Below are 26081 nucleotides of genomic sequence, written 5' to 3'. Positions count from 1 at the left end.
AAGCATCACAAGCTAACACCAGAGGCTTGTTAGGGTCGTAATGGACCAGACAACGATCATTCAATAAAGCCTCTTTTAGCTGCTGAAAGGCTGATTGGCAATCAGCTGACCACACAAACGGAACATTCTTACGGCGGAGACGATGCAACGGTGCAGCAATCTGTGATGCATTAGGTATAAACCTAATATAATATGTCAATTTGCCAAGAACTGCTTGCAATTCATGCAGATTGCGAGGGGCGGGCAAATCACGAATAGCTGCTAAATGTGACTGGGAGGGATGAATGCCTTGAGCATTAATAACATGTCCCAGATACTCCAACTCCGTAAGGAAAAATGAACATTTATCGACGTTGCAACGTAGGCCTGCCTGAGACAACACCGTAAACAAACACTCCAAATTACGGAAATGTTCAGCAGGCGTCCGACCGGACACAACAATATCGTCTAAATAGTTGCAGCACGATGGCACATTAGCCAAAAGTTGGGACAAAAAACGCTGAAAAACAGCTGGAGCCGACGCACAACCAAAAGGCAAACGCAGAAAACGGAACAACCCCAACGACGTGTTTATGACAAAATACTGTTGTGATTGCTCGTCGAGGGGCAATTGCAAATATGCTTCACGGAGATCAATTTTGGAAAAGAAACGAGCTTCCCCTAACTTATCCATCAGCTCGTCCGGTCTAGGTAAAGGAAAAGAATCAATGACAGTCTGAGGATTAACTGTCGACTTAAAATCAGCACACAAACGTAACTTGCCAGACGGTTTCTTTATAATAACTAAGGGAGAAGCCCACTGGCTCGCTGAAACGGGTTGAATAACACCGTCGTTTTGCCAACGACGAAGTTCATCTTCTACAGGTGCCCGGAGGGCGTGAGGCACTGGACGAGCACGAAAAAATCGAGGCTGAGCATTATCTTTTAACGTAATATGAGCGGCAAAGTTCGCAGCACAACCTAGTTCGTCTTTAAATATGTCACTGTATTGTTTACACAAATCGGTTTTGCTGTCTTGAGGAACAACAACAGAATTAATTTGCAACACATTGTCTTGGATAGACAGGCCAAACAAGTCAAAACAGTCTAATCCGAAAATGTTTACACTGTCTGTAGCGCGGAGCACTGTGAATGAAACTGTTTTTGTATTGCCACGGAATGTGGCTGGCACGCTACATACACCTAACACAGGAATTTGTTCTCCACTATAAGTAGCCAAAGAATGTTTTGCCGCTGAAAGTTTAGGGCGGCCGATAGCCGCATACGTATAACTATTTATGAGAGTCACAGACGCACCAGTGTCTAATTGAAAATTGAAGGTCTTATCCTGGATGCGTAGCTTCACAAATAGTTTATTACACTGTCTCTGAATCGGTGCAGCGGAGGCGGAAGACACAAAATCAGCGCGTTTAGCGCGTGTTCGCTGCTTACGACAACTCGTGGGTTGGGCGGGTGGAACAACAACTCCCGCTTCACTTGCAGTCTGTACATTACTTTTTACAGCGTTTGAATTACGCTTGGGTCGCATAGCAGAGGGCTGGGTGGGTGGCTTATTGCGAACAAGTTTATTACCCACACGAACCGTGGAAGAGTCTTTAAAAGCGACCTTCTGGGCGGGCTGGCTTTGAAGAACATGAATATCCATGGGCTGGGCAGCACTAGAATTGTTCTTGCGTTTACGCAAACAAACAGTCTGGATGTGTCCTTTCCTTTGACAAAAGTGACAAACCGCGTTTCTTAACGGGCAACGTTCACGAGGATGAGCAAGAACACACTTAGGGCAAGACTTAACTCCATCATTTTGCACACGCGGCTGACGAATGTGTTTAACATGACGCGGCCGGCTAGTGTTTACAGTCTGACTCTGCCGGTGGGGCCGCGGGCGTGACATAACTTGCTTAGCACAGGCAATTTGAGAAATACATGGCTGATCTAACTCACACTCAGCATAGTCAAAAGTATCTTGGGCTTCAATAATGTTCATCACAGTCTCTAATGACGGGTCAGGCAACTTTAAGATAGCAGCACGAATACGAGAATCTGCAATGTTTTGAGTAATAGCGTCTCGTAACATGACATCACTGTAGGAAGCTCCACACACACAATTAAATCGGCACTGACGGGTGAAAAATGGCTCTGAGCACCATGGGACTCAACATCTGTGGTCATTAGTCCCCTAGGACTTAGAACTACTTAAACCTAACTAACCTAAGGACATCACACACACCCATGCCCGAGGCAGGATTCGAACTGACGGGTGAGGCCCCGTAAATCTGTTAACCACTGTTTATTAGATTGATGTGGCAGTTTCTTTAATCGGAAGAACTTGAATCTGGCTGCTGCCACATGAACTCGCGACTCGAAATACTCAGCAAGCTTGTTAACAACAACGTCATAGTCTAAAGCTTCTGGCTTGGATTCCGGGAACAACTTACAAAGTAATCGATAGACTTCCACGCCTGCAGTGGAAATTAAATAAAGCTGCCGCTCAGTACCCGTGATTTTGTAGACTGTCATGTGCGCCTGCAACTGCACGAAATATTCTCGCCATTCTTCTCTTGATGCATCAAAAGCACGGAAAGGCGGTGCTGCCTGTGCTTGTTCCTTTTGTGTTGGAGGATTAGCCGCTTGTTTGGCGATTGCTTCCACCAGACTTTGTATTTGCTGACTCTGTAACAAGATCAACTGTTGTAATTCGGCAGACATAGTGAACACAAATTAAACCAGCCCCCAAAATTTTATCGCTATAATTAGTATAACCAGAAACAAGTTGAACCAGCCCTGCACACGAGTTCGGAAGCCCTCCTCGCCAGTTTTGTGGCGGCGTTCGTAGCGACAAACAATTCGCTGTAGAAACGGCTTACGAAGTCACCGCCACACTTTTAATAGCGGGCCGACCGGTCCGCTGGAACAGTGAACAGAAAGATGAAAACCCAAACACTCTGATTAAATAAAAGTCGGTACTTATCTTTATTAACGAAGATACAGAAACACAGTAGTGAACTCCGTGTCTACAGAAATCTGTCTAGTTCGAGTCGGAGCGGCTAGGTCAGCGTCGGCTGACGACAAACAACAAATCTGCTGCGATGAACACACAACTGACTAGCAAGTACACAATTCGGTGGCGAGTATACAACTGAGCGGCGAGTACAGAACTGTCCTAGCGCTCGCGACTCCAGCGCTTAAGAAGCCAGAAGCCAGCAGTGGCGCGCGCAGACTTGCGGCGATTTCCTGTATCGCTGGCGCTGCTTATGCGGACGGCGTCCGGACTTTGGTGCTGCCAACCTTTTTGGCAGCGGGCTCGGTTGGCATTACTGGCTAGGATATAACATATGTATCACTCACAGCCATAATAATTTAAGTACAAGACCTACACAGACACTAATTTTGGCTACTCAGAGGCTAGGGGAGCAGTCGGCGACTGCGTATTTGAATAATGACCGCCCGCAGCGAACTCCGCAGCCGCCGGTCACGGCGCTAGACCCTGTGGAGAGTGCAGCCCCTGAAGCTGCCTCTTCCCACTGCAAGACGTAGCCAAGGGCCGAAGCCTGCTGTTGGCCGTTCTTCTTCCAGAGAGTCGTTATTCCCCATCCACGATAAATAATATTTCGCTCTTTTTCCTTGTCGGCATTACCCAGCTATACGTTCGAGTTCAGCAAGCCTTAAACGGAATATCATTGTCGACCCGATACTCAGCAAAGCAGGGCACCTGTGGTGGATGTACCTCTTTGTGTACCATCAGCGACAGATCAGAACAGACCTGGAAAAACAGTATCCCTACCTACAGGGCGAGGAGACGGAGGAGGAGGAGGGAGGGTAGGAGGGGAGGTATGACTGGTTCTAAGCTGCTTTGTTTATATGCACACACCAAGGTGAAGACAGTTCTCGTGAAAGGATTCTTTTTCAATAGATGTTATTACAGTGTTTCGTTTTCCTACACAAGCAAGTCCGTGATGCACTCGTAGTGTAACATACTCATTGATAGTGTGTTTTTTTTAAAAATAGTTGGTCGCTTATAAGAAGATTATGTCTCTCTCCTCCTAAGACACGTTGGTAACATTCACAAGAACAACACCTCTATCCAGCCCTGAATGTTCGTTAGTATTGGTTATTATGTTGTTGGCTCTGAGCACTATGGGACTCAACTGCTGTGGTTATCAGTCCCCTAGAACTTAGAACTACTTAAACCTAACTAACCTAAGGACATCACACACATCCATGCCCGAGGCAGGATTCGAACCTGCGACCGTAGCAGTCGCACGGTTCCGGACTGCGCGCCTAGAACCGCGAGACCACCGCGGCCGGCTATTATGTTGTTGTTTGGTCCTACAAGCATTGGCAAAGTTTTCTACTGATCGTAGTTTGTTGAACTTGTTGGCTGAATGTATGTTTAAGGACTGCTGGAGGTATTTATTTTGTAGTATATTTAATGCAAGATTAAATGTTCGCGATTCAATACTCACTATAGCAAGCATAAGTTCATACCACGAGAGTGCGTTTACACTTATTTACCTGGAGATATCATTGATGTTAGTACTATATCCGCTATTTGCACTGTTGCTGCCACGGTATTCATTTTAAATGCATCCTGTATACGAGTTGAGTTGAGGTCTGTCGGTACAGTATTAGTTGTAGCACGCATAAGAATCACACCTGAACAATACACGATGCTAATATTCGCACAGCAGATTTTTAAATAAATGAGCTGACATTATAGCAGCTCAGATGTTAAGAATGGCAACACTTTAGGCAGACACACAGAGCGTTACTCTTTGAGGAGCTTGTGACCTGTGCAGTATTCCTCCATCATCTATTCCTTCATTGCCTGTACAGCAGGAATGCCTCTGTTTCAACACCAACATCCCTCATGGCTGTGTGTGTGTGTGTGTGTGTGTGTGTGTCTATTCAGGTTTCAACCATTCACAGATGTACCTAGAGCATTTTACTTAGGCGGAAGTTACAAAATAACAGAGATAAAGACAACATTGTGTGAGGTGAGCAGAATGCATCATCCTTCCACAGTATATGAGAGAAAACACACACACACACGTTTTTATTTGGTACAGCTGTGAATGTGAATCCTCTACCAGACAGTCTTTGGCCAGTTCACATGGAAAAGTAGAATAAAAGCGATCGATGAGGTTTGTAACCACATGCAGCTGTGGAGGTTGGAGAGTGTGGCTACTCCTCTCCTCTTGTCGGGGGCAGAGCGGGTGGATCGGCGCACAGTGAGATAACTATGTAAAGATTTGTGTCTGTCCCATTTACGTAGGTGTATTGTTTCAAAGCTTAACCTACATGAGACTGACTTCAGTTAGCTGAGGACCACTTTCAGACAGTGTCAGCACATTCAGGATTTTTGAAAGCACGCCGCTGTTTTACCATTCAATTCTTCATAGGTAATGGTCACTCTTTACAAGAGATATGTTTAACAGCTTGCAGGAAGCTTTCTGTTCTCGTTTGTCCATCTGTGATATCTGCTGGCTGGAAACAGTATATTACTGACAGCAGACCGACCTCTAATACACGTTCAGTCATCTCTCCTGGCGAGCTGCTCTGGGGTCAGTTTTTGTGGTAGTTGTGTTATTACAGCGATTTTCCTCAATTTCCATTGCATGTGTTGTTTACCAGAGGTGGTTTTATCACGTCAATTTCTTTGTGTAATTACAGCTGTGAAGCATTTTCCGTCAGTTGTCGTAGCATGTATTGGCCTTCCTACACATCAGTGTAAGTTTGCTGCCCTATTCCTTCTTACCTTGTATGTATGTGTGTGTGTACAACTTCCTCAGCAGCTGTACACCGGTAGATCGGTAGGTGACAACTCATCCTACACTTCAGTGATACTTTGCTGCCCTATCCCTTCTTACCATGCATCTGTGTACTAGTTTCTCAGCAGCTATACACTTGTAGATTGGTAGTACGCAATTCCTCCTGCATCAGCTGTAGTACAGTTTCCCACCAATTTCGAGTGTTATTGTGGACTAGGGCACACAGTAAGGTGAACACACACACACACACACACACACACACACACACACACACACACACACACACACGACTGAAAAGGGGAAGATACCCCGTTTCAGGTGTCCTCACTCGAGCCCCATACCCTACAGAGAGCACCTCTGATTCATTCAGTGTGGCGTAGTGGAAAAGGATGAAACTGTCTCCTGCGCAGTGGAGTGACCATTCATTTCAAAAAACAGTAGGCTCCATGAATTGCAAAATCCATCTTCAGTCCAGCCTGCTGCATCACTATTAAATGCTGTGAGGTACTGCCCCTACACTCACCCATATCACCTTTCATTCCTCACGTAGGATGTTATGGATGCAGTCCTCAGCTGTATACATACATCTAATACACTTATTTATCTCCTCTCTGGCCAACACCAATATCACGTCAGTTGAACACATTCCCCACTGAAAATAATGACAGTGCCTTCAGCGTTTTTTCCCCACTTCATAAATGGGGGAGGGGAAGCAGCTGTAGCACCATCCAGCAGCAGGATACCATCTCCAAAAATAAATAAAGTTAATCAATAAAGACAGTTTTTCACATCCTTCCTCTTCAGCAACTCACCACAGACTGCATCTTTTTCCCACCCAGTGTTCACTTTAGCTTAGCTTCCTATTTGTGAGAAGCACAAAATCATATTAATTTCCTGAATCACAATGACATATTTTTATTCTGTTGAAGAAAAGTTTTCTGCATGACTATGCCTGTCAAAACACAAAACTACTGTAAATCCACAAGTGTGTGTGTGTGTGTGTGTGTGTGTGTGTGTGTGTGTGTGTGTGTGTGTGTGCACTGCTTGAACAAGACTTACAAGTATCTTTAGTCAAATAATTCAAGTCGGAACGTCCGAAACATCAGTAGCACTCATCAGTCCATCTGATTATAATGACATGAAACACCGTTGAAGCACAGTGGCAAAAAAATGTTCAAATGTGTGTGAAATCTTACGGGACTTACCTCTGCGAAGGTCATCAGCCCCTAAGCTTACACACTACTTAACCTAAATTATCCTAAGGACAAACACACACACACCCATGCCCGAGGCAGGACTCGAACCTCCGCCGGGACCAGCCGCACAGTCCATGACTGCAGCTCCCCTGACCGCTCGGCTAATCCCGTGCGGCGCACAGTGGCAAGTGGAAACAATAATTTAAGTAATTTATTGACAATCGTACAAATACTGACTTTTATGTAACTGACTCAAATTAGTACTAGAATATCATGTGATTACTACGTGGTAATAAGGGATGAAGAATATTTCTTTGACGTTGTCACGATGTAGAATGGTTCGCTGGTCTTTAGTTTGACCAAACTACTGGGAAAGACTGGAAGTGTCATTACACTGTATGAGTGCAACACTACATTTAATTACTATGTATCATACATTTGATGAAGAAAAGTCGCTAGGATCTTGAAGACGTCTAAAATGTTATGAAGTATTGTAAAGTAAACTTGCCAACAGACTCTGTGCACTAGAAGTTTACTTCTTTTCACATTTGAAACAAAGACTGCTTAAAATATACACTTCAACATCGTTGGACTCCACTATTTTAAGAACCAGATTTTATATATGCGACACGTTAAAACACGTATCCACCCTTAACAGTCATCGTCATTACAAACGTTTAATCTTTGCAACATTTACTGGAGTGCACTGCAAGTAGAGGAGTCTAAACACTTACCTGCAATATATTGTCCGAGGCTATCTTTCTATACTGTATAACCCTGAGTCATTTACAGTGAAGAGCCAAAGAAACTGGTACACCTTCATAATATCGTATAGGGCCCCCGCGAGCACGTAGAAGTGCCGCGACACGACGTGGCATGGACTAATGTATGAAGCAGTGCTGGAGGGAACAGACACCGTGAATCCTGCAGGGCTGTCCATAAATCCTTAAGTAAGTACGAGGGGGAAGAGATCTCCTCTGAAGGCAAATCATTCCAGATATGCTCAATAATGTTTGGGGAGTTTGGTGACCAGCGGAAGTGTTTACACTCGGAAGAGTGTTCCTGGGGCAAGTCTGTCGTTGAATTGTTCCAACACTGACACTTGTTGATGGCCCAGCACTGAAATCTGCAGCAATTTGCGGAAGGTTGCATTTCTGTCACGTTGAACGATTCTCTTCAGTCGTCGTTGGTCCCGTTCTTGAAGGGTCTTTTTCCGACCGCAGCGATGTCGGAGGTTTGATGTTTCACCGGATTCCTGATATTCACTGTACACTCGTGAATTGGCCGTACGGGAAAATCACCACTTCATCGCTACCTCGGAGATGCTGTGTCCCATCGCTCGTGCGCCGACTATAACACCACGTTCAGACTCACTTAAATATTGATAAGCTGTCATTGTAGCAGCAGTAACCGATCTAACAACTGCGCCAGACACTTGTCTTATATCGGCGTTATCGACCGCTGCGCCGTATTCTGACTGTTTGAATACGCGTGCCTATACCAGTTCCTTTGGCGCTTCAGTGTGTATGAATAAAACTTGATCTACGTCTACATCTATACTCCGCAAGCCACAGTACGGCGTGTGGTGAAGGGTGCTTTGTGTGCCACTTACTTAATTGGCAGGAATCTGATACGGGTTCCAGACATACAAATAATGTTCAAGTACTGGTGGAAGGAGGTTTTATAGGATACCTCCTTTGTGGGTGGACCTCATTGTGAGCTTCTTATTGCCACTGTATGTCAGCCTGCTTAGCTGGATGGTAACGCGCTTTCCTCTCGTGCAAGCGGGCCTGGGTTCGATTCCCGGCCGGGTTGGAGATTTTCCCACCCGTAGACCGGGTGTTGTGTTGTCTCATCAGCATTTCATCCTCATCACCGGCACGGAAGTCACCCAATGTGCTGCGGCCGAACTTCCCCAAATGGGGCCTCCCGGCCAACAACGCCATATGCTCATTTCCACTGCCACTGTAATACTGATGCTGGATACGTTTGGCGTGTGTCTCGGTCAGCCTAACAGTCTGTATCTGGCATAACAGTATGGAGGATGCACGCAGCCAAGCCCTGTGCTAAAAACTACAGCGTATCAGAGGCGCTGTTGCCCACACCCATTCTATTACGAATGATAACGGAACCTTAAATCAAAGCACTCAGTGAACATACCTCAAAATCTTCTGAAAATTCGTAGCAATGCTGCGTACTTTAGCATCTTCATTATTGTGTATACTTCTAGATGTTTCCAATTCCGTTAAGGAAATTATGATTCTCGGTGTAAAAACTAGCCTCACAACTTACCTTTGGTAGTGGCTTGGTTTTATTGGAGACGTGCAGTCCAGTGACTTCGACGATGCTTGGCAGATGGGGCCGCGGGTAGTCTCCGCTGAAGTGGACAGTCATCAGGATCATGCTGAAGTTGCGCTCCACCTCGTACACAGACTTGGGTTCAGGGCCCAGGTACTTCCTCATGAGGGCCTCGTGCTCCGGCAGCACGGTGTAGAACCAGTAGTGCAGGAAGCGCACGTGGAAGAGGGTGTTGCAGAGCCTCTCCCAGAAGCTCATGTGGTCCGAGTACCTGACGAAGATGTCTGTCAGGTAGGCGGGGTTGGTCGGGTTGCCGATGGTGTAGTAGGCCGGCACCATGGCCGGCAGCGTGAGGATGCCCACCAGCGGGGGGTAGCCGGCGCTGTGCAGCAGCCCGTAGAAGCACTGGTAGGGCAGCCGCTCCATCACCACCAGGTCGAACTCGTGCTTCTCGCTGCACAGTGAAACAGCAGTGCCGTGTCGGAAAGGCAGGAGGACATACAGGAAGGCATTTACGTCTAACGGGCGTACATTCTGAGTGGCTAGATTCCTGTTTAACCCCTGGTGAATTTTGCTATGTAGCCATTAGGCAATGGTCTAAGACATGTTTCTGTATCGAATGAAACAACAAGTTTACTGTTACCAGTTGTTTATATATATATCTTGTGTTACGTCCGCACTATAACACAACAAAAATTCCGTAATAACCAAATTTATTTGACCTTCTGTCACTCAAACAAAACTTCGACTACACAACACTTCGCTGGCTGTAGCGCCAAGGAGAAATCAGAGTCACTAGTAGAGAATACAAGTCCAAACCACTGCCAACCAGTCGATACCGACGCGTCGCAAGTTTTCCAGCCAGGGAGGCCACAGTACGGTTCGGTCGTCGTGAATCCAGCAGCCGGGTAGTAACACAGTCATCGGCGAAGATTGAACTGGTTAAACGGGCTCAGGGAGCTCGCTTAATCCGCAAGTGCGGCCAATCAGTGTGTTGGTAGATGGCGCCCTTATACGGTTGCTCACTCTGGTGGCAAGGGCAGCGCCGCCAGGGTAATCCGTATCGATAGTGGTGTGTACGCTGCCGCTAACCCCGCGACGACGCGTTCACTGGCGCCAGTTGTTGACATCGTGTGCGGCGCGTGTTGTAGCACGCCGCGCCGAGTTGGCGGCTGATGTGCGGTGGCCGATACGACAATATACAACGTGTTTCGAAAGCTTAAACCTCCATCGTCAAATATGACAGTTTACATGTGATGTGTTACGATAGAGAAAGGAACCTGTGGTCACAGGAGAGAGTGCAAGTTACTCCAAAATGGTAATACAACAAACACACACACACACACACACACACACACACACACACGTCCTATTAAGGAGGGTAGGACGTCAAACGGGTCGACTAGGAACAGGAGAGGCGCCACAGGACATTTTAATTTCCACTGTCTATACTTTTCCAAGTAAATTCATAAAACTCTGTCAGCATGACCAAGAAGGATTCAGGATTCACACTCATAGTAGTGGAAGTTCGAATTCATAACAAAATAATTTTTTTTACATGTGAAATTTCATCATTTTTCACTTACTATTGGCTGCATTTTTTTGCTATATGTACACTTTTCTTCACAAGTAAGAGAGATTCTTCGATGAATTTTGCACTGCACACAAACCGTACTTACAGCTTTATGGAACTCTAGAATTTATGTGGTTCATGAAAAAATGAATGAGCTGTTACATTTTAAACTCCATATTTACAAAGAACTCAAATTTTATAGTTAATTATCTCAATTTTTATAACAGTTTTTAATAGATTTGGAAAATTCTAGAGTTTCATACACCGGTAAGTATGGTTTGTACGCTGTGCAATATTTATCAAAGAATCTCTCTTACATATGAAGAAAAATACCTATAGCGACAAATGCAGCCAATAGTAAGTGCAAAAATGATAATATTTCACTTGTAAAAAAGTTATTTTGTTCCTTTTTTTAAATTTCCACTGCTATGAGTGTGAATTCTAAATCCTTCCTGGTCATGCTGAGAAAGTTTTATGAATTTATTTCGAAAAGTATAGACAATGGAAATTAAAATGTCCTGTGGTGCCTCTCCTGCTCCAAGTCGGTCTGTTTGACGTCCTACCCGCTTAACACGTATAAATCCACCATACGATGCAGGTTTACACCTTGTAAACGTGTCGCGGATATAAATAAACAGTGACTGGTAACCGTAAACTTGTTGTTTCATTCGATATCAATAACGATCATGGTAAAGCCTAACGTAAAATGTTCACATGTTTGTGTACTTAAACTTCCGTCTCCTGGTACTTGACCAGAGGCTATGTAGACTAAGTTAGTAGGTTTACATATCTCTGACAAATAAATAAATAGGGCTCTACACCGTAAAAGATATGGAACTTCCAGTGAAACGAAACCACCTAACGGAGAGTTTTATTCTCATTCCCACCAGTCAGGTGCTAAGAAATACGATACTGACAGAGTATTTAACCGACAAGAAACGTGGGTGAATATCTCAACACCGTTAAGGACCTGTGCGCTCTTATTGCCTCAAATGTAGTACACAAAATCCCTTGTACATGCTATCATGTGGACACTGTAGTTGCTAAAAGAAGCATTAACACACCTTTCACAGAATAGAAGAAGGACAATAATTAGAAAAGCTACTTGTGTTAGTGATATAGAAGACAAACAGTGCCAACTTCTCCACATTAGAGCCTCCATAACATACGCCAGTGCGGCTTTGTAATTGGATAGGACGCCCCAGTGGAATGACGTGGTAGGCGAACTGGCGCGTGACGTGGCACAATGTATGCTTGCAACTACAGATACAACAAACACAGTCTATTGGAGCAGCACCTACCAGACTGAATCGAACTCAGTCAGCGCCATATGAATGCCGCGTGCTCAAATTTTTTCAAGCGCCACATCTGTTTACGAATGTTTTAGTTTCGCCGCGTGGTTTGAGCCGCCGTGTAACGGACTATGCAGCCCCTCCCACCGGAGGCTCGAGTCTTCCCTTGGGTATGGATGTGTGTGTTTTTCTTAGCATAGGTTACTTTAAGTCACTGTATTGTATTGTATTGTATGGAACTGGGGACGTAGAAACGACGGAGTGGCTTCGTCCCCGCCATAGCTGTAGTGGTACACAACCCCACAACAGACTACAGCAGTCCGCTCACCCCACCGCCGCCCCACACCGAACCCAGGATTATTGTGCGGTTCGGCCCCCATTGGAACCCCTTGGGAACGTCTCACCCCAGACGAGTGTAGCCCCAATGCTTGCTTGGTAGAGTAATTCTGGCGTACGCGTACACGGAGAAAGTGTTTGCGCAGCAATCGCTGACATAATGTAACTGAGGCAGAATAAGGTTCAAATGGCTCTGAGCACTATGGGACTTAACATCTGAGGTCATCAGTCCCCTAGAACTTACAACTACTTAAACCTAACTAACCTAAGGACATCAGACACATCCATGCCCGGGGCAGGATTCGAACCTGCGACCGTAGCGGTTTCGCGGTTCGCCGGAAAGTAGTGCGTTAGACCACACGGCTAACCGGGCGGACTAGGTTACTTAAAGTACTGTGTAAGTCTAGGGACCGATGACCTCAGCAGTTTGGTCCCTTAAGAATTTACACATTTTTTAAATTTTTTTTTAGTTTCGGTTGTTCGATTTTCTCTGTACCCACCAAAATGAGAGACGATCCTGAGTTCCGTAGTTTTTTCACTATTCCTATGGAGAAATAGCCCATGTACCTGCCATCAAAGCACCGCTGATTACAGCAAAAGGAACGGCCTAGACAAAGTGTGGAAGGGATTGAACGTGAAATGTCAAGGAGGGATACAGAAATTTAAATTTTGTTTATTTATGGAAGAGAAATAGAATAAGAATTAAACAGAAATATTTAATAAAATTTTCTGTAAAACGTATCTGCAGTTTTTTTCTTACCGATCAGCAGGATGTTTTATACGAGGCTGAGTCAAATGAAAACCTTAAATATTTTTTAAAATATTATTTATTGTGCAGAAGTGGTACAAAGCTGTATCACTTTTCAACATAATCTCCCTCACATTCAATGCAAGTCCTCCAGCGCTTACAAAGTGCATGAATTCCTTCAGAAAAAAAATTCTATTGGTAGTCAGCGCTACCACTCATGCACCTCGTGGCGTACCTCTTCATCAGAACCGAACTTCTTTCCTCCTATTGCGTCTTTGAGTGGTCCAAACGTATGGAAATCACTTGGGGCAAGTGAGTATGGTGGATGAGGAAGACACTCAAAATGCAGGTCTGTGATTGTTGCAACTGTTTGTACAGGCAGTGTGGGGCATTGCATTGTTATGTTGCAGAAAGACACCTGCTGACAGCAATCCACGTCGCTTTGATTTGATTGCAGGCCGCAGATGATTTTTTAGAAGATCTGTGTGTGATGCACTGGTGACAGTGGTCCCTCTAGGCATGTAATGCTCCAAAATGCCTTTTTTGTTCCAAAAGAGAGTCAGCATAACCTTCCTTGCTGATGTTTCTGTTCGAGACTTCTTTGGTTTTGGTGATGAGGTATGGCGCCATTCCTTGCTCGCTCTCTTCGTTTCCGGTTGGTGGAAGTGAACCCCGGTTTCGTCCTCAGTAACGAGTCTTGCAAGGAAGCCTTCAACTTTTCGTTCAAACCGCCGAAGAAGTTCTTCACAAGCATCAACACGTCGTTCTCTCATTTCAGGAGTCAGCTGCCGTGGCACCCATCTTGCAGACGCTTTGTGAAACTGGAGCCCATCATGCACAATGTGGTGTGCTGACCCATGACTAATCTGTAAACATGCTGCATTGTCATTCAGTGTCACTCGGCGGTTTTCCTTCACTATGGCTTCAACTGCTGCAATGTTCTGTGGAGTCACAACTCGTTGTGCCTGACCTGGACGAGGAGCGTCTTCCACTGAAGTCACACCATTTCCTACTCCATTCGTAGACTTGCTGTTGTGACAAACATACATCACCGTACTAAACCTTCATTCGTCGATGAATTTCAATAGGTTTCACACCTTCACTACGCAAAAACCGAATAACAGAACGCTGTTTTTCACTGGTGCAAGTCGCAAGTGGGGCGGCCACTTTTATACTAATACTGCGACGGTATGTGTGCACCTGCACTATGCTGCCACTTACAGGCCATTCTGCACGCTGTTTGTAGCACGCTTACCAACTTACAGGATAAGGGCGCGAAATTCCCATTTGTTATTACAAAATGGTTCAAATGGCTCTGAGCACTATGGGACTCAACTGCTGAGGTCATTAGTCCCCTAGAACTTAGAACTAGTTAAACCTAACTAACCTAAGGACATCACAAACATCCATGCCCGAGGCAGGATTCGAACCTGCGACCGTAGCGGTCTTGCGGTTCCAGACTGCAGCGCCTTTAACCGCACGGCCACTTCGGCCGGCTGTTATTACAAATTTAAGGTTAAGGTCGTTTTGGTACGTAGCTACACACATTGTTCTACCGAGATACTGCTGCATGTGGGCTAAGAAAGAAACTACAGAGCCGTTTTCTCGACTCAATAGCATTGTTTGTAAGTCCCTGTTGGTTTCCTGGGTTTTGATGCGAGTTCTCAACAAGGTGTTCTGCACCGTGCTGCCCAAATGACATACAATTCACAGTATCACATACACTGCCGTAAATATCCATTAAATCCCAACTACGTTGTCTATTGCTGCTACGGACTCTGAAACTTGTATCCCCTTTCGAAATCTCGAATCACAAGCATGCCGAGCCACCTGCAACGTCATGCGTCGTTTCACTTGTGAAGCCACGTCGGTGGTCGTTCTGTCCGATAGAACAGGCACCACAAATATATGAACATGTACGTCTGATGGCCATTAACTTCATTTCAGTGCGGATGCATTAGTAAGTAGGCTGTTTAGGTTTTTATGTTGGTAACGCCACGTAACGCTCTGTAGGAAAAATCACTGACTGTGCTGTACGCAGTCTGTGGCTGGTTTGCATTGTTGGAATATTGTAGTGTTGCGCTGTTGCGTGTGAACAGCGCGTAGCGTTGCGCAGTAGAGATGGGTCGAACTCGTTCATTCCAGTGAACTACTTCATTCATTTCACTCTTTGCCGTGAAGCGTTCAAATGAAGTAGTTCATTCGTGAAGTACGGAAGCCTGTCGAAGTTGCCCAGTTCGCCGCTCAGCCGCTGCTACGCTCGCTTCGCCTCGCTCGTACAATGAAGCTTCGTAATACTTCATAATTTTACCAACAGATGGCCGAACTATGCAGTAACGTGCACGCAACGTTTTACGCTCTTACAGCGTCCGAGTTAACTTAAATAGAGCATGGTCGAAGGGGACAAAGGAAAGATAAACAGAGAAGCCTGTCACATATGAGGAAGGTATTACATTTAATCTTGCTCGAAATTTTCTCATGAAGCGTCCAAAAAAGTCTTTATCTGCCAAATGAAATATTATTTGTTGTATTCATGAACTGAAAAATAGGGCTACCAACGAAATGCAGTCCAATTTTATGTTCCTTGTAAAATTTAATCCAAAATAGAATGAGTATGTTTACCACTGTCACAGTCTATATACCTACGTTAAGTAATTATTCAGAAGTTTTCCTGTAGATTTTATTTTTGTTGAGAATAATAACCCTCCAGATTTAAAACGTAAACTGTCACCTGTAGTCGTTGTTACGATTTCAGGTAAAATCCCTTTTATTTTCATGTTGGCTGTGCGTGCTCACACAGCCAACCCCTTCGTTTATATCTTTAATATTCATTTGTCTGCAAGCGCTGCCAACGGTAGGCTACCCGTAGACGCGAAGTATAGCTGCACAAATAGTCACGAGTAATGTCAGCACTGCACGTAGCAGCTGACGCTGCCTTCCCCTTGCCCCTCACCGCCGCAACCCGTCGTAAACCTATCATTCCCCACAAACTCCGCGCGATTCGTCGACAGGCAACAGAGGGAGGACTGAAGTGAAGTGAGTGACGTAGCGCCGATGTAGTGGGAGAGGGAGAGGGGAAGAGAGTGAGTGAACTAGAAAAAAGTGTGGAGTGTGCTATCTGTGAAGAGTTTGAAATACCAGTTCATTGAAATTGAGTGGTTAGTTCACACTTCACTGAAGTGAAGCGTTCATTTGAACGACTCATTCACGAGCTCCCCATCACTATTGCGCAGTTGGAGGTGAGCCGCCAGCAGTGGTGGATGTGGGGAGAGAGATGGCGGAGTTTAGAGAGCGGATGATCTGGACGTGTGTCCCATATGAAACGTCCCCTTAGAAAAATTAATGAATTACTGTGCTGGTAAACCTCTTACGGTATTTGATTTTCAAACAGCTGAGCAGAACTGTACTCAGACATTTCTCTCTTTATTTATTCTGATCAACACTAAACTGACACACAATATTTTTAGCGCAACGCAATCTGACTTTCAATAATCCCTATAAAAGAATGGCCCTGACTAACAATAACCTATACCTTTCATGAATCACTTACCTCACAAAAATCTTCGTAGTCGAACTACTGCAATATAGCGAGCGCCAACTACTGAAGTCACTAACTACTGACAGGCATAGTTAGCAAACGAAAAATTTTGATAGAGAACAAACAATGTATTTACCTTAATAGTGTTCAAAAGTCATAATATATATATCAGTTCATGACATCCACCCAACAGCGCAACACTGCAATAGTAAATATTCCAACAATGCAAACCAGCCACAGACTGCACACAGCACAGTCAGTGATTTTCATACAGAGCGCTACGTGGCGTTACCAACATAAAAACCTAAACAGCCTACTTACACATTCTCTGTCTGAACTCTTCCGGGAATCCAGCATGATGCGGCGAGCAATGAGTGTGCTGGACAGGTGAGGTAACTTGGGTCGGACGGAAAGGGTACTCTGATTGCCGAAGCAGTTAAGCGGGAAATCGGGGTTTAAGTCCCGGCCCGGCACAACCTTTTACCTGTTGCCACTGAATTCATTTCAGTATCCAGTTGCGACCGCTGGCAGAATTAATTTCATTTTATCATATACACGGTTGTTTTTAATGGTATGCAGTAGGGTAGGCAGGATGGCACGCACTACGAGTACATCAGACGGTTACGTAATGAATGCCTTTCTGTGAGACCTATTCAATGTCTGTGCGTCTGTGTTTCAGTAAGCATGGTTCGCGACACGTTTTCGGATTACACAGACGTGCTCCTTGCGTATGGCGAAGTTCGAGGTAGCGGAAGAGCTGCTAGTCGGCTGTGTTACGAACGTTTTCCGCAAAACTTAACGCAGCGGATGCGAGAAACAGGTACCTTTATCGCCAGGAGGTAGGGCTGTGGTGCTCCACGGCAATGCCACACGCCCACATTTGATGTACTGCATCCCACTGAAGAGGTCTCGTCAACGAGTACTGGAACAACTGCGCCTGCAATAGGTGTCAGTCATAGTATCCTCTGCGACATTATGTGTGCAACAACTACATCCGTACCTCTAACAAAGGGTACACACTAAGGGTCCTGCCGATTTTCCACAACGCGTTGCCTACTGCACGTGGTTCCTGCACCGCTACATCTTCACACCCCTGTTTCCACGTCGAGTTCTGTTCACAGGTGAATCTAAGTTCACTAGGGGCAGTGTTCTGAATTAGCGAAACTGCCATGTCTGGGCAGACGAAAAGCCTCGTGCCATGCATGTTCAGGGATTTCAACACCAGTTTGTCATTAACGGGTGGGCAGTTGTTCTGGACGGTCATGTGACTGGGCCAAACCTCCTTCCACTCAAGCTAACTGGTCCTGCATACTTGATCTGCCTATAAAACGTACTGGACCCCTTCTTGGAAGCTGTGCCACTGAATGCCTGTCAGGAAGTGTGGTTAAAGTATGACGGTGCACTAGCTCACTGCTCACTTGCGGTTATGCGGCATCTCAACAGACTGACACGGTGAAAGATGGACAGGCCGAGGTGATCCAAGCGCGTGGTCACCGTCATCGCCGGATTTGACTCCTATGGAATACTTCTTGTGGGATGGTATGCAAAGTTTAATTCAACACTCCTGTAGAGACAGAGGAAGATCTGCTAGCACCAGTTCTGGCCGCTACACTAGAAACTGAAAAGTTTACAACAACTGTCTGTTCACTTTTAAGAGTTCACTAAACGACATTCCCTGTCTAAACCAGTCCTGGACGATGGTCTGTAATCAAGTGAGCGAGAGATGCTCTTGTATCTTCCGAGTTGGCTTCTGTCCGTTGACGTCCGGATGGAGAGTGCGTGCCGGCCGTTGTGGCCGAGCGGTTCTAGGCGCTACAGTCTGGAACCGCGCGATCGCTACGGTCGCAGGTTCGAATCCTGCCTCCGGCATTGATGTGTGTGATGTCCTTAGATTAGTTAAGTTTAAGTAGTTCTAAGTTCTAGGGGACTGATGACCTCAGAAGTTAAGTCCCATAATGCTCAGAGCCATTGGCCATTGGAGAGTGCGTACCCGACCATGCTTCGTATATACAATGTTACAGACAACACTGCTGGTCTCCACATCGAGCTGCTGTTGTAATGCTTCAGTACTCTTCTATATGTACAATATGATGGGTTCCTTTTTCGGTTTGGAATAATATAAGCACGTAATGTTTAAGTGTTAATACCTAAAGTAATCTTAAGTGATAAATGGATATTTCTTTATGTTTCCTTTCGAATCGTTACCAAGTAACTGTACTATGTCACGTCTAATTCAGTTCCTCAACCAGAAATGCAAATCTTAAAAACCTGAACTGAAACTTTCGTAAACCCTCGTCGCCAGTTTCGTAAACCTTCGTCGTCAGTTTTGTAAAGGCCTCGTCGTTACTGCTGTGGAGGCCGACTTGTTACGGTAGGACGAGTTTGTGAGTTCGCGAAATGGCATTTGGTGCAGTACACCGCTAAGACAATTTCTCCCTGCCAGTATTACACAGCTGTGCCCCAGGGTCAAGTAACAGGAACGAAGGGTCTTCAACACCACAAAAAATCAGGAACAAAGTCACGCAATTGTGTTAAAAGGTTTACTTACCTTTGTGACTGGTCGAATAATAATGCCAGCAACACCGTTCGTAATATAACACAAAGAAGCCCTCAGTGGCTAGGTGTAAATAATCGTAGGTAAAGTTCACAGTACATAACAAATGCTATTTACAACAACTGTCTGTTCACTTTTTAAGAGTTCAGTAAACGACATTCCCTGTCTAAATCAGTCCTGGACGATGGTCTGTAATCAAGTGAGCGAGAGATGCTCTTGTATCTTCCGAGTTGGCTTCTGTCCGTTGTCGTCCGGTCATTGGTGGTCTGTACTCGGTCGGCAATTGGCCGAGACGAAGACGATCTCTTCATCCCCAGCGCCGCCCGTGGCGCTGGTGGAACTCGCGCAAGTGGCGAATCTCTGTGGCACTGACACCCTCTCGCATCTTTCAGCCTGTGGTGCATTTGCCCTGACTGTGTCTTGTTCGGACGACACAGCAGAAACCGCCGTACAACGCAAACGGTACGTTTCCAGACATTCAAAATATTGTGTACTCATTCCCCTTCACAAGCCCTAGAAATATGTATATATATGGTGGCGGGATCAAGAATGGTGTCTGTCCTTCCGGACGTGTCCGAAAGAACAGACACCACGCATGTATAAAAGATCAGGAACGCTGTATAGCGAAACAGAATAGGAAGTGCAGAAAATACGGGAGGAGATCGGAGACTATCTTTGGACACATAATAGCTGAAAATCAGGAACGGCAATGATGACAGAAGTTTATGAAGTTTCCAAAGGAACATTCCTAGTACCTGTGTTGGAGACAGCAGAGGTACAAGAGCTCATGCGGTCTAAGGCATTACGAGACAGTATTAATAAACGACGCAAATGCGTGTAGGATTAATTACGGAGGAAGTTGGAAACATCAAGGCGAAGGGGGCGCGGAATGAGAGGTAGTGGTCTTTTGCAGTCAACGGTTTCCAGTGCATCATGACTCATGACGCCACGGATGTACTCCTGTTTAACCAAAGCGAGCACGTTAGGTAGAGTCCGCATGCTGCGCCACAGTGTTGTACGCACGCTCACCTTTTTCTGATTTGTAAATTCCATCAAATTACTCGCCCTTCTATCTCCTCTTCTTGACTGACCTCGTTTTTTGGCCTTACCAACGACTTTAACTTCACTTCCTCTTGTTTTAGTACATCCAATTCTACTTACTTATGCCACCGTCGTCTTATTCTTTGTGGAATTTATCTGTAGTGGTCCCCTATTCATTGCCGTTCGCGAACGGACCCTATCCGAACGTCCCGTAAGTTTTCCTGAGGTTAGGCCTCTTGTTCGATGTACATGAGATCATAATCATGGTATTTTATAGATACCCCGTGACAGTTTCCTCTTCCTGCATTAAATCCACTCCTTCCTCTTCCCGAAGGACTGTAACAGAAATTGCGCCATTTTGTGCGTCATATTGCAGTCTCTCTTCCATCTTGCGTCGGAGCTATCTGCACTGGTATCATATTACATCTATTAGGCGGTAATTCTTTCCTTCTTGGTACACGGTTCTGCCTATTACCTTTCCATCTATTCCTACGCCATACTTCCATTTTTTTTTTATTATTTCGTGCCAGACAGTCTAATTGGTCCAGCACCTGCACAATGGTATTGACCTCTATTTTTTTGGAATTTCCATTAATTTTTCCTGCACTTCTGCAAGCAGCTTATTGATTATAACTGAAATTAGATCAGACTCAACAATAAAAGCAAATTAGAGTAAGGGGGTCTACAACATTATCGACTTGAAAAGATATTACAGTGGTCGACAATTAAATCTCAAGTGTCTTATAATTATGCAAGATATGTGGATCAGGACTACAAGGAGCAGGAGCTACTGGTTCATACTTCTTAGCTTTCATTTTATGTACAACCAATGAGTCTGCCACTAGCCTATCAATCTCTAAAGCGCAAACTAGCCTTTCTCTATATCCGCACACAAGAAACTACTACATAGCAATGCTCTTGACAGCAGTGTCAATATCGAACAGGATACACAAAATTAAAAGAAAACAATTCATAACACGAAGAGATAGTCAACAGAACGAGTAACAAACGCACTATTAAGGTAAGCAGAGGAGGAGCGAAGAACAATTTTAGAGTGGGGAAAACGAATAACACATAGTAAACGAATGTCTTCATATGTTGCGAATAAAATAGTAACTCATTACGGTAAAGAGTGATAGGTATACAGACAAACAACGAGAGGTGCTACCCAACCACGATATTATTGCACTTGGGCCATTGTCGGAAACCGCGATGAGGTTGCAGTACAAAAGTGCAGTGGTTACTTTGGAAAACTGTCAACGCTTTCAGGCCAGTCGTACATATACTGGTATGCACTGTGTGTCTCGTTTGGAAAAGAATTTGTTCCAGTCACTGTCTTCCAGACGCAATAACACTGTGGTCGACTTGTACACATACTCCAAAAATCAACAAACGAACAACTTTATCAGATAGAACTGACGAGGATGAGGAAGTGGTTAACAAAATCAGGGAAGATATTTCAGAACAAAAGTATAAGGTAAGTTATTGAGTCGAAAATACAACAAGCGTGTGTAAACATCTCACATTTTTAAGAGGTAGAGGAGATTAAATAATGTAAGCGGGCATCATTGTGCTGCATTATAATAGGTATTCGATGCAAAGGTTACTCAGTGGCCAGAGGGAAAATTTAGAGATTATTCAGTAGAGGGTAAGTAATTCCTCCACCAACAGTATTGATGGAAGGGAAACGGTAATATACTACAAATAGTCCCACTCATGATTAAAGTAATTTGGCAGGTATAATGAATGAGTGTGTGGCAAAGGTGTAATACACAGAGATGAGTAACAGTTGAAGGCATCTTCATCACGAGGTAAGTAAGTATTAGGTATCATAAGAAGTGTAATAAATCATATAGGCAATTACTGATGTTACGATAAAGCACCACTATAGGAATCGTTGCTTTCGCACGGATACTATCGAAATGAAAGCAGGCAGCATGCACTGATCTGAGTATCGACTGCAATCAAAGAAGTGATAGTTATAACGGTATGAAATACGAGATGAGTATCAAAGGAACAAAATATCTCAGGTGGAGAGTAGAATGAATTCTAAAAGAAAAGAATACAGCACTGTCTGCATTATAATAGTTGCAACAGAAGATACACTAAGACGTGCGTGTTAAATGTAAGTACGTATAATTAAGATGACATTCATGGCAGTGGTGAACTAAAAACGGAAGTGGATTTTTGCTGGGCCGCAGTGCACAGAGGGATGGCCAGATCTACAGCTCACAAAAAATGTGTGTGAGAGAGAAACTGAGTCAAAGTTGGAAGCGAATTCGGACTCAGTTTTGGTAAGAGAGAACAAACTTATGACATTTTGTAAGGTGTCCGAATTTTACAGACCATACATGATCTTGATCCATAACGACAGTACGATGCAATATGAGATCCTCAGAAAATAATAATTACATTACATCAAAAAATGGTTCAAATGGCTCTGAGCACTATGGGACTCAACTGCTGAGGTCATTAGTCCCCTAGAACTTAGAACTAGTTAAACCTAACTAACCTAAGGACATCACAAACATCCATGCCCGAGGCAGGAGTCGAACCTGCGACCGTAGCGGTCTCGCGGTTCCAGACTGCAGCGCCTTTAACCGCACGGCCACTTCGGCCGGCTTACATTACATCACAAAAGGCAATTGCAGTAATCTGTTGTACCGAAAAATAACTAAACAATATCTACCAATATGGACAGGGGCATCAATAAATAAGTTAAAGTGAAACACATTTTGGAGACGAACCGAACAGGTGGCTAATGACATCGGAAAACCCCACTTAACAAGAGAACGGCGAGCTTCAGTGCTTAAAAGAACAAGGCCAGAACAATTATTATTCTTTTTATATAAATACGGTCAGGAGCGAGTGTAAGTGGCTGGATGGCGTTAACAGGGCTAGGCTGCAACCCTGCAACAAAAATAAAATTCACCTCTAACGAAACGGCGATTGGCTGAAGCTATACTGGGCAACGCAGATGTGACACGGAGAGGAGATCCCCATTACGTAAAAGCATTTTGAGAACTAAAATTTCTAGATATCTCTCTTGTCTCACGGAGGACCACTCAAGTGTGTGGAAAACAGCGAGGGCGTTGAGAGCTTTGCTTTCTGCGAAGTGTGGGCCATATTCTTCACATATCGTGGCGACAGATAGCAAAGAGGTAGTTAATTATTCCTGCAGGAATTTTGGCAGGCAAAGAAATTGTGCACGTTGCTCCAACCCTTAGTGAGTGTGCAATAGGCATTATTTCGACTAGGGAAAGTTTAAAGTTCTATGGAACGCAGGAAAGTTGAGACTGAGTGAATCCAGTCAAGGCCAGAGTATGGAATTAGCGTTTCAGATCCAGCACGGAGACAATGCCATTGCAGATGCTGCTTGGTAAAGTACCATCGCGCATTAGGCCACAGTAAAAGTTGAGTCTAGATTTTGCTCACTCCAACTTGCGTACACTTTGACCATTCAATAACAAAAGCTAGGATAGTAACCTACCCTCACATTGAGTGCATAAGAGTTTTTCCAGTGCTTCAAAAAGTAAATTTATTCTCCACCAACTCAGTGCATTGATCAGCTACAACATCGTGGATGTAAATGAGCTAATGAAGATTTAATCATTCTTTCCTGTGATAAAAAAATTTCATATATACAGATAACGAGTTTAATAATCGTCAATTCAGTATGTCGAAGAGTTAAATATTTTTTGCAATTTTGTCATATGATGACATGATGGAGACCGTGGCTGTTGTTTGAAGACAAATGTTGATGGTGTTAGGACAGCAACCAGCCACAAATTTACTTTCAGTTCCATTATTTATTCAATGAAACCGTTACCGGTTTCGAATCATTGTGATTCATCCACAGACGGTTTACACGCTTTCTTTATGGCATTTGGTGTGTTTTTATAGATTAATTGTCCTAAAATATAAACAAAACATAATTATAAACACACCATCCACAAATGGTTGCGTTAGAGATTTTCTTTGCATGTGACTTACGTGAAACGTCGGTTTCGAGTGTTTGTTTTCATAACATTCGTCCAACCGATGTAAGTGCATTCCCACTGCATCCTCGTTGTTGCACACGTAAATAGTTCTCACTGTACACTTTAGATTTGTCGCTGAGATCATTTCAACCACGCACCACATGATCTCACTGTACACTTTAGATTTGTCGCTGAGATCATTTCAACCACGCACCACATGTTCTCAGCGACAAATCTAAAGTGTACAGTGAGATCATGTGGTGCGTGGTTGAAATGATCTCAGCGACAAATCTAAAGTGTACAGTGAGAACTATTTACGTGTGCAACAACGAGGATGCAGTGGGAATGCACTTACATCGGTTGGACGAATGTTATGAAAACAAACACTCGAAACCGACGTTTCACGTAAGTCACATGCAACGAAATTCTGTAACTTTAGATCTGTGGGTGGCGTGTTTATAATTATGTTTTGTTTATATTTTAGGACAATTAATCTATAAAAACACACCAAATGCCATAAAGAAAGCGTGTAAACCATCTGAGGATGAATCACAACGATTCGAAACCGATAACGGTTTCCTTTGAATAAATAAAGGAACTGAAAGTAAATTTGTGGCTGGTTGCTGTCGTAACACCATCAACATTTGTTAAATATTTTATTATTGAGTGTTTAAAGTAATTGAACATGATTGTTATGTATCACTTGACCACTGAAAGCACAGTTGATAAATTATATGTAGAAAATAGAAAGGGAACAGCTGTTTTGTTTTTCTACAATAGATCCCAAACCTTCACTTTTATTAATTCATGCATTCTAGTTACGTGACAGCAGCATTTCTAATGAATTTTGTTACGATCTGAACCTGATATTAGCTGCCTTACAGGGCCGTATTTATATAGAATGTCTGTTTGACATCCTGGGCTTGAGAAAGTTCAGATGTGTTGTCCATTTGTGCACTATGTGGTAAGCTAAGTTTGCACACATTAGTCCACTCGATGTGCAGATAGTGAGGACAATCTCACAATTTCTAGTAACGAACTGTGGAGCAGAGATGGAGCAAGACTAAATTGATACTTCATAAGCAATAAGAGAAATGAATGCTTAACAAATTTTGCAACTATTTTCAAGTTTAGTTTGGTATGACATGTAACTAATCAATGTTAAAGTCTTCCATTTGCGTGATAAAATGCGAATTGATACATCTGATTGGAACTGGAGAGAATATCACTAAACTCCGGTTTGGTGGAGGCAACCGCATTAACCGATCGTGTCGTAGAAACTGACAACTGGTGTGAAATAGTATTGTTTATTAATGAGAGTATCCGGGTGACGGACAAAGTAAATGATCACGACTAACCAACCAATATGAAAAATTCACATTATTAAACATGCCGTGAGCGGATGCAAATATTAGCCACTACTCGATTAATGTACCAGCAAGTGAAACGTGCGACTGTAATCGAGAGTACAGAAATAAATTTGTCTGAACACGTTGCTGTGGCAAAACTTACGGGCCGTAATAAAACATGGCTTCACTTAAAAGACATGGCGTGCTGTTTACTACAGATTAGCTCCGCAGTTTGCTACAATTTAAACTTAACAGCGCTACAACATGTCAGCGAGGCCACGACCTCGTGCTATCGTCTGCAGCGAGAGGGGCTTCAGTGCAAGATATTGGGTGCGTGTTCTTTTGGGGAAGCTATTCTCTCGTGTACGGTTCGTCTGTTACAAATAGACACTGGTGCACGTAACATAC

The 26081-nt window shown here is 44.1% G+C and overlaps 1 protein-coding gene across 1 annotated transcript in view; it reads right to left on the bottom strand.

Annotated features, from left to right (window-relative positions):
* Positions 1-26081, bottom strand: part of LOC126199059 (UDP-glucosyltransferase 2-like) — a 201678-nt gene that overhangs the window by 55285 nt on the left and 120312 nt on the right. Inside the window, exon 4 of the mRNA XM_049935771.1 lies at positions 9257-9716. Within this exon, the coding sequence (XP_049791728.1) occupies positions 9257-9716 (460 nt within the window). The remainder of the gene's footprint in view (positions 1-9256; positions 9717-26081) is intronic.

The sequence above is a fragment of the Schistocerca nitens genome, chromosome 8, assembly GCF_023898315.1.
Source record: "Schistocerca nitens isolate TAMUIC-IGC-003100 chromosome 8, iqSchNite1.1, whole genome shotgun sequence".
Lineage (NCBI taxonomy): Eukaryota > Metazoa > Arthropoda > Insecta > Orthoptera > Acrididae > Schistocerca > Schistocerca nitens.
Note: the sequence above shows the minus strand (reverse complement) of the source record. Positions and strands in the feature narration are given on the sequence as shown.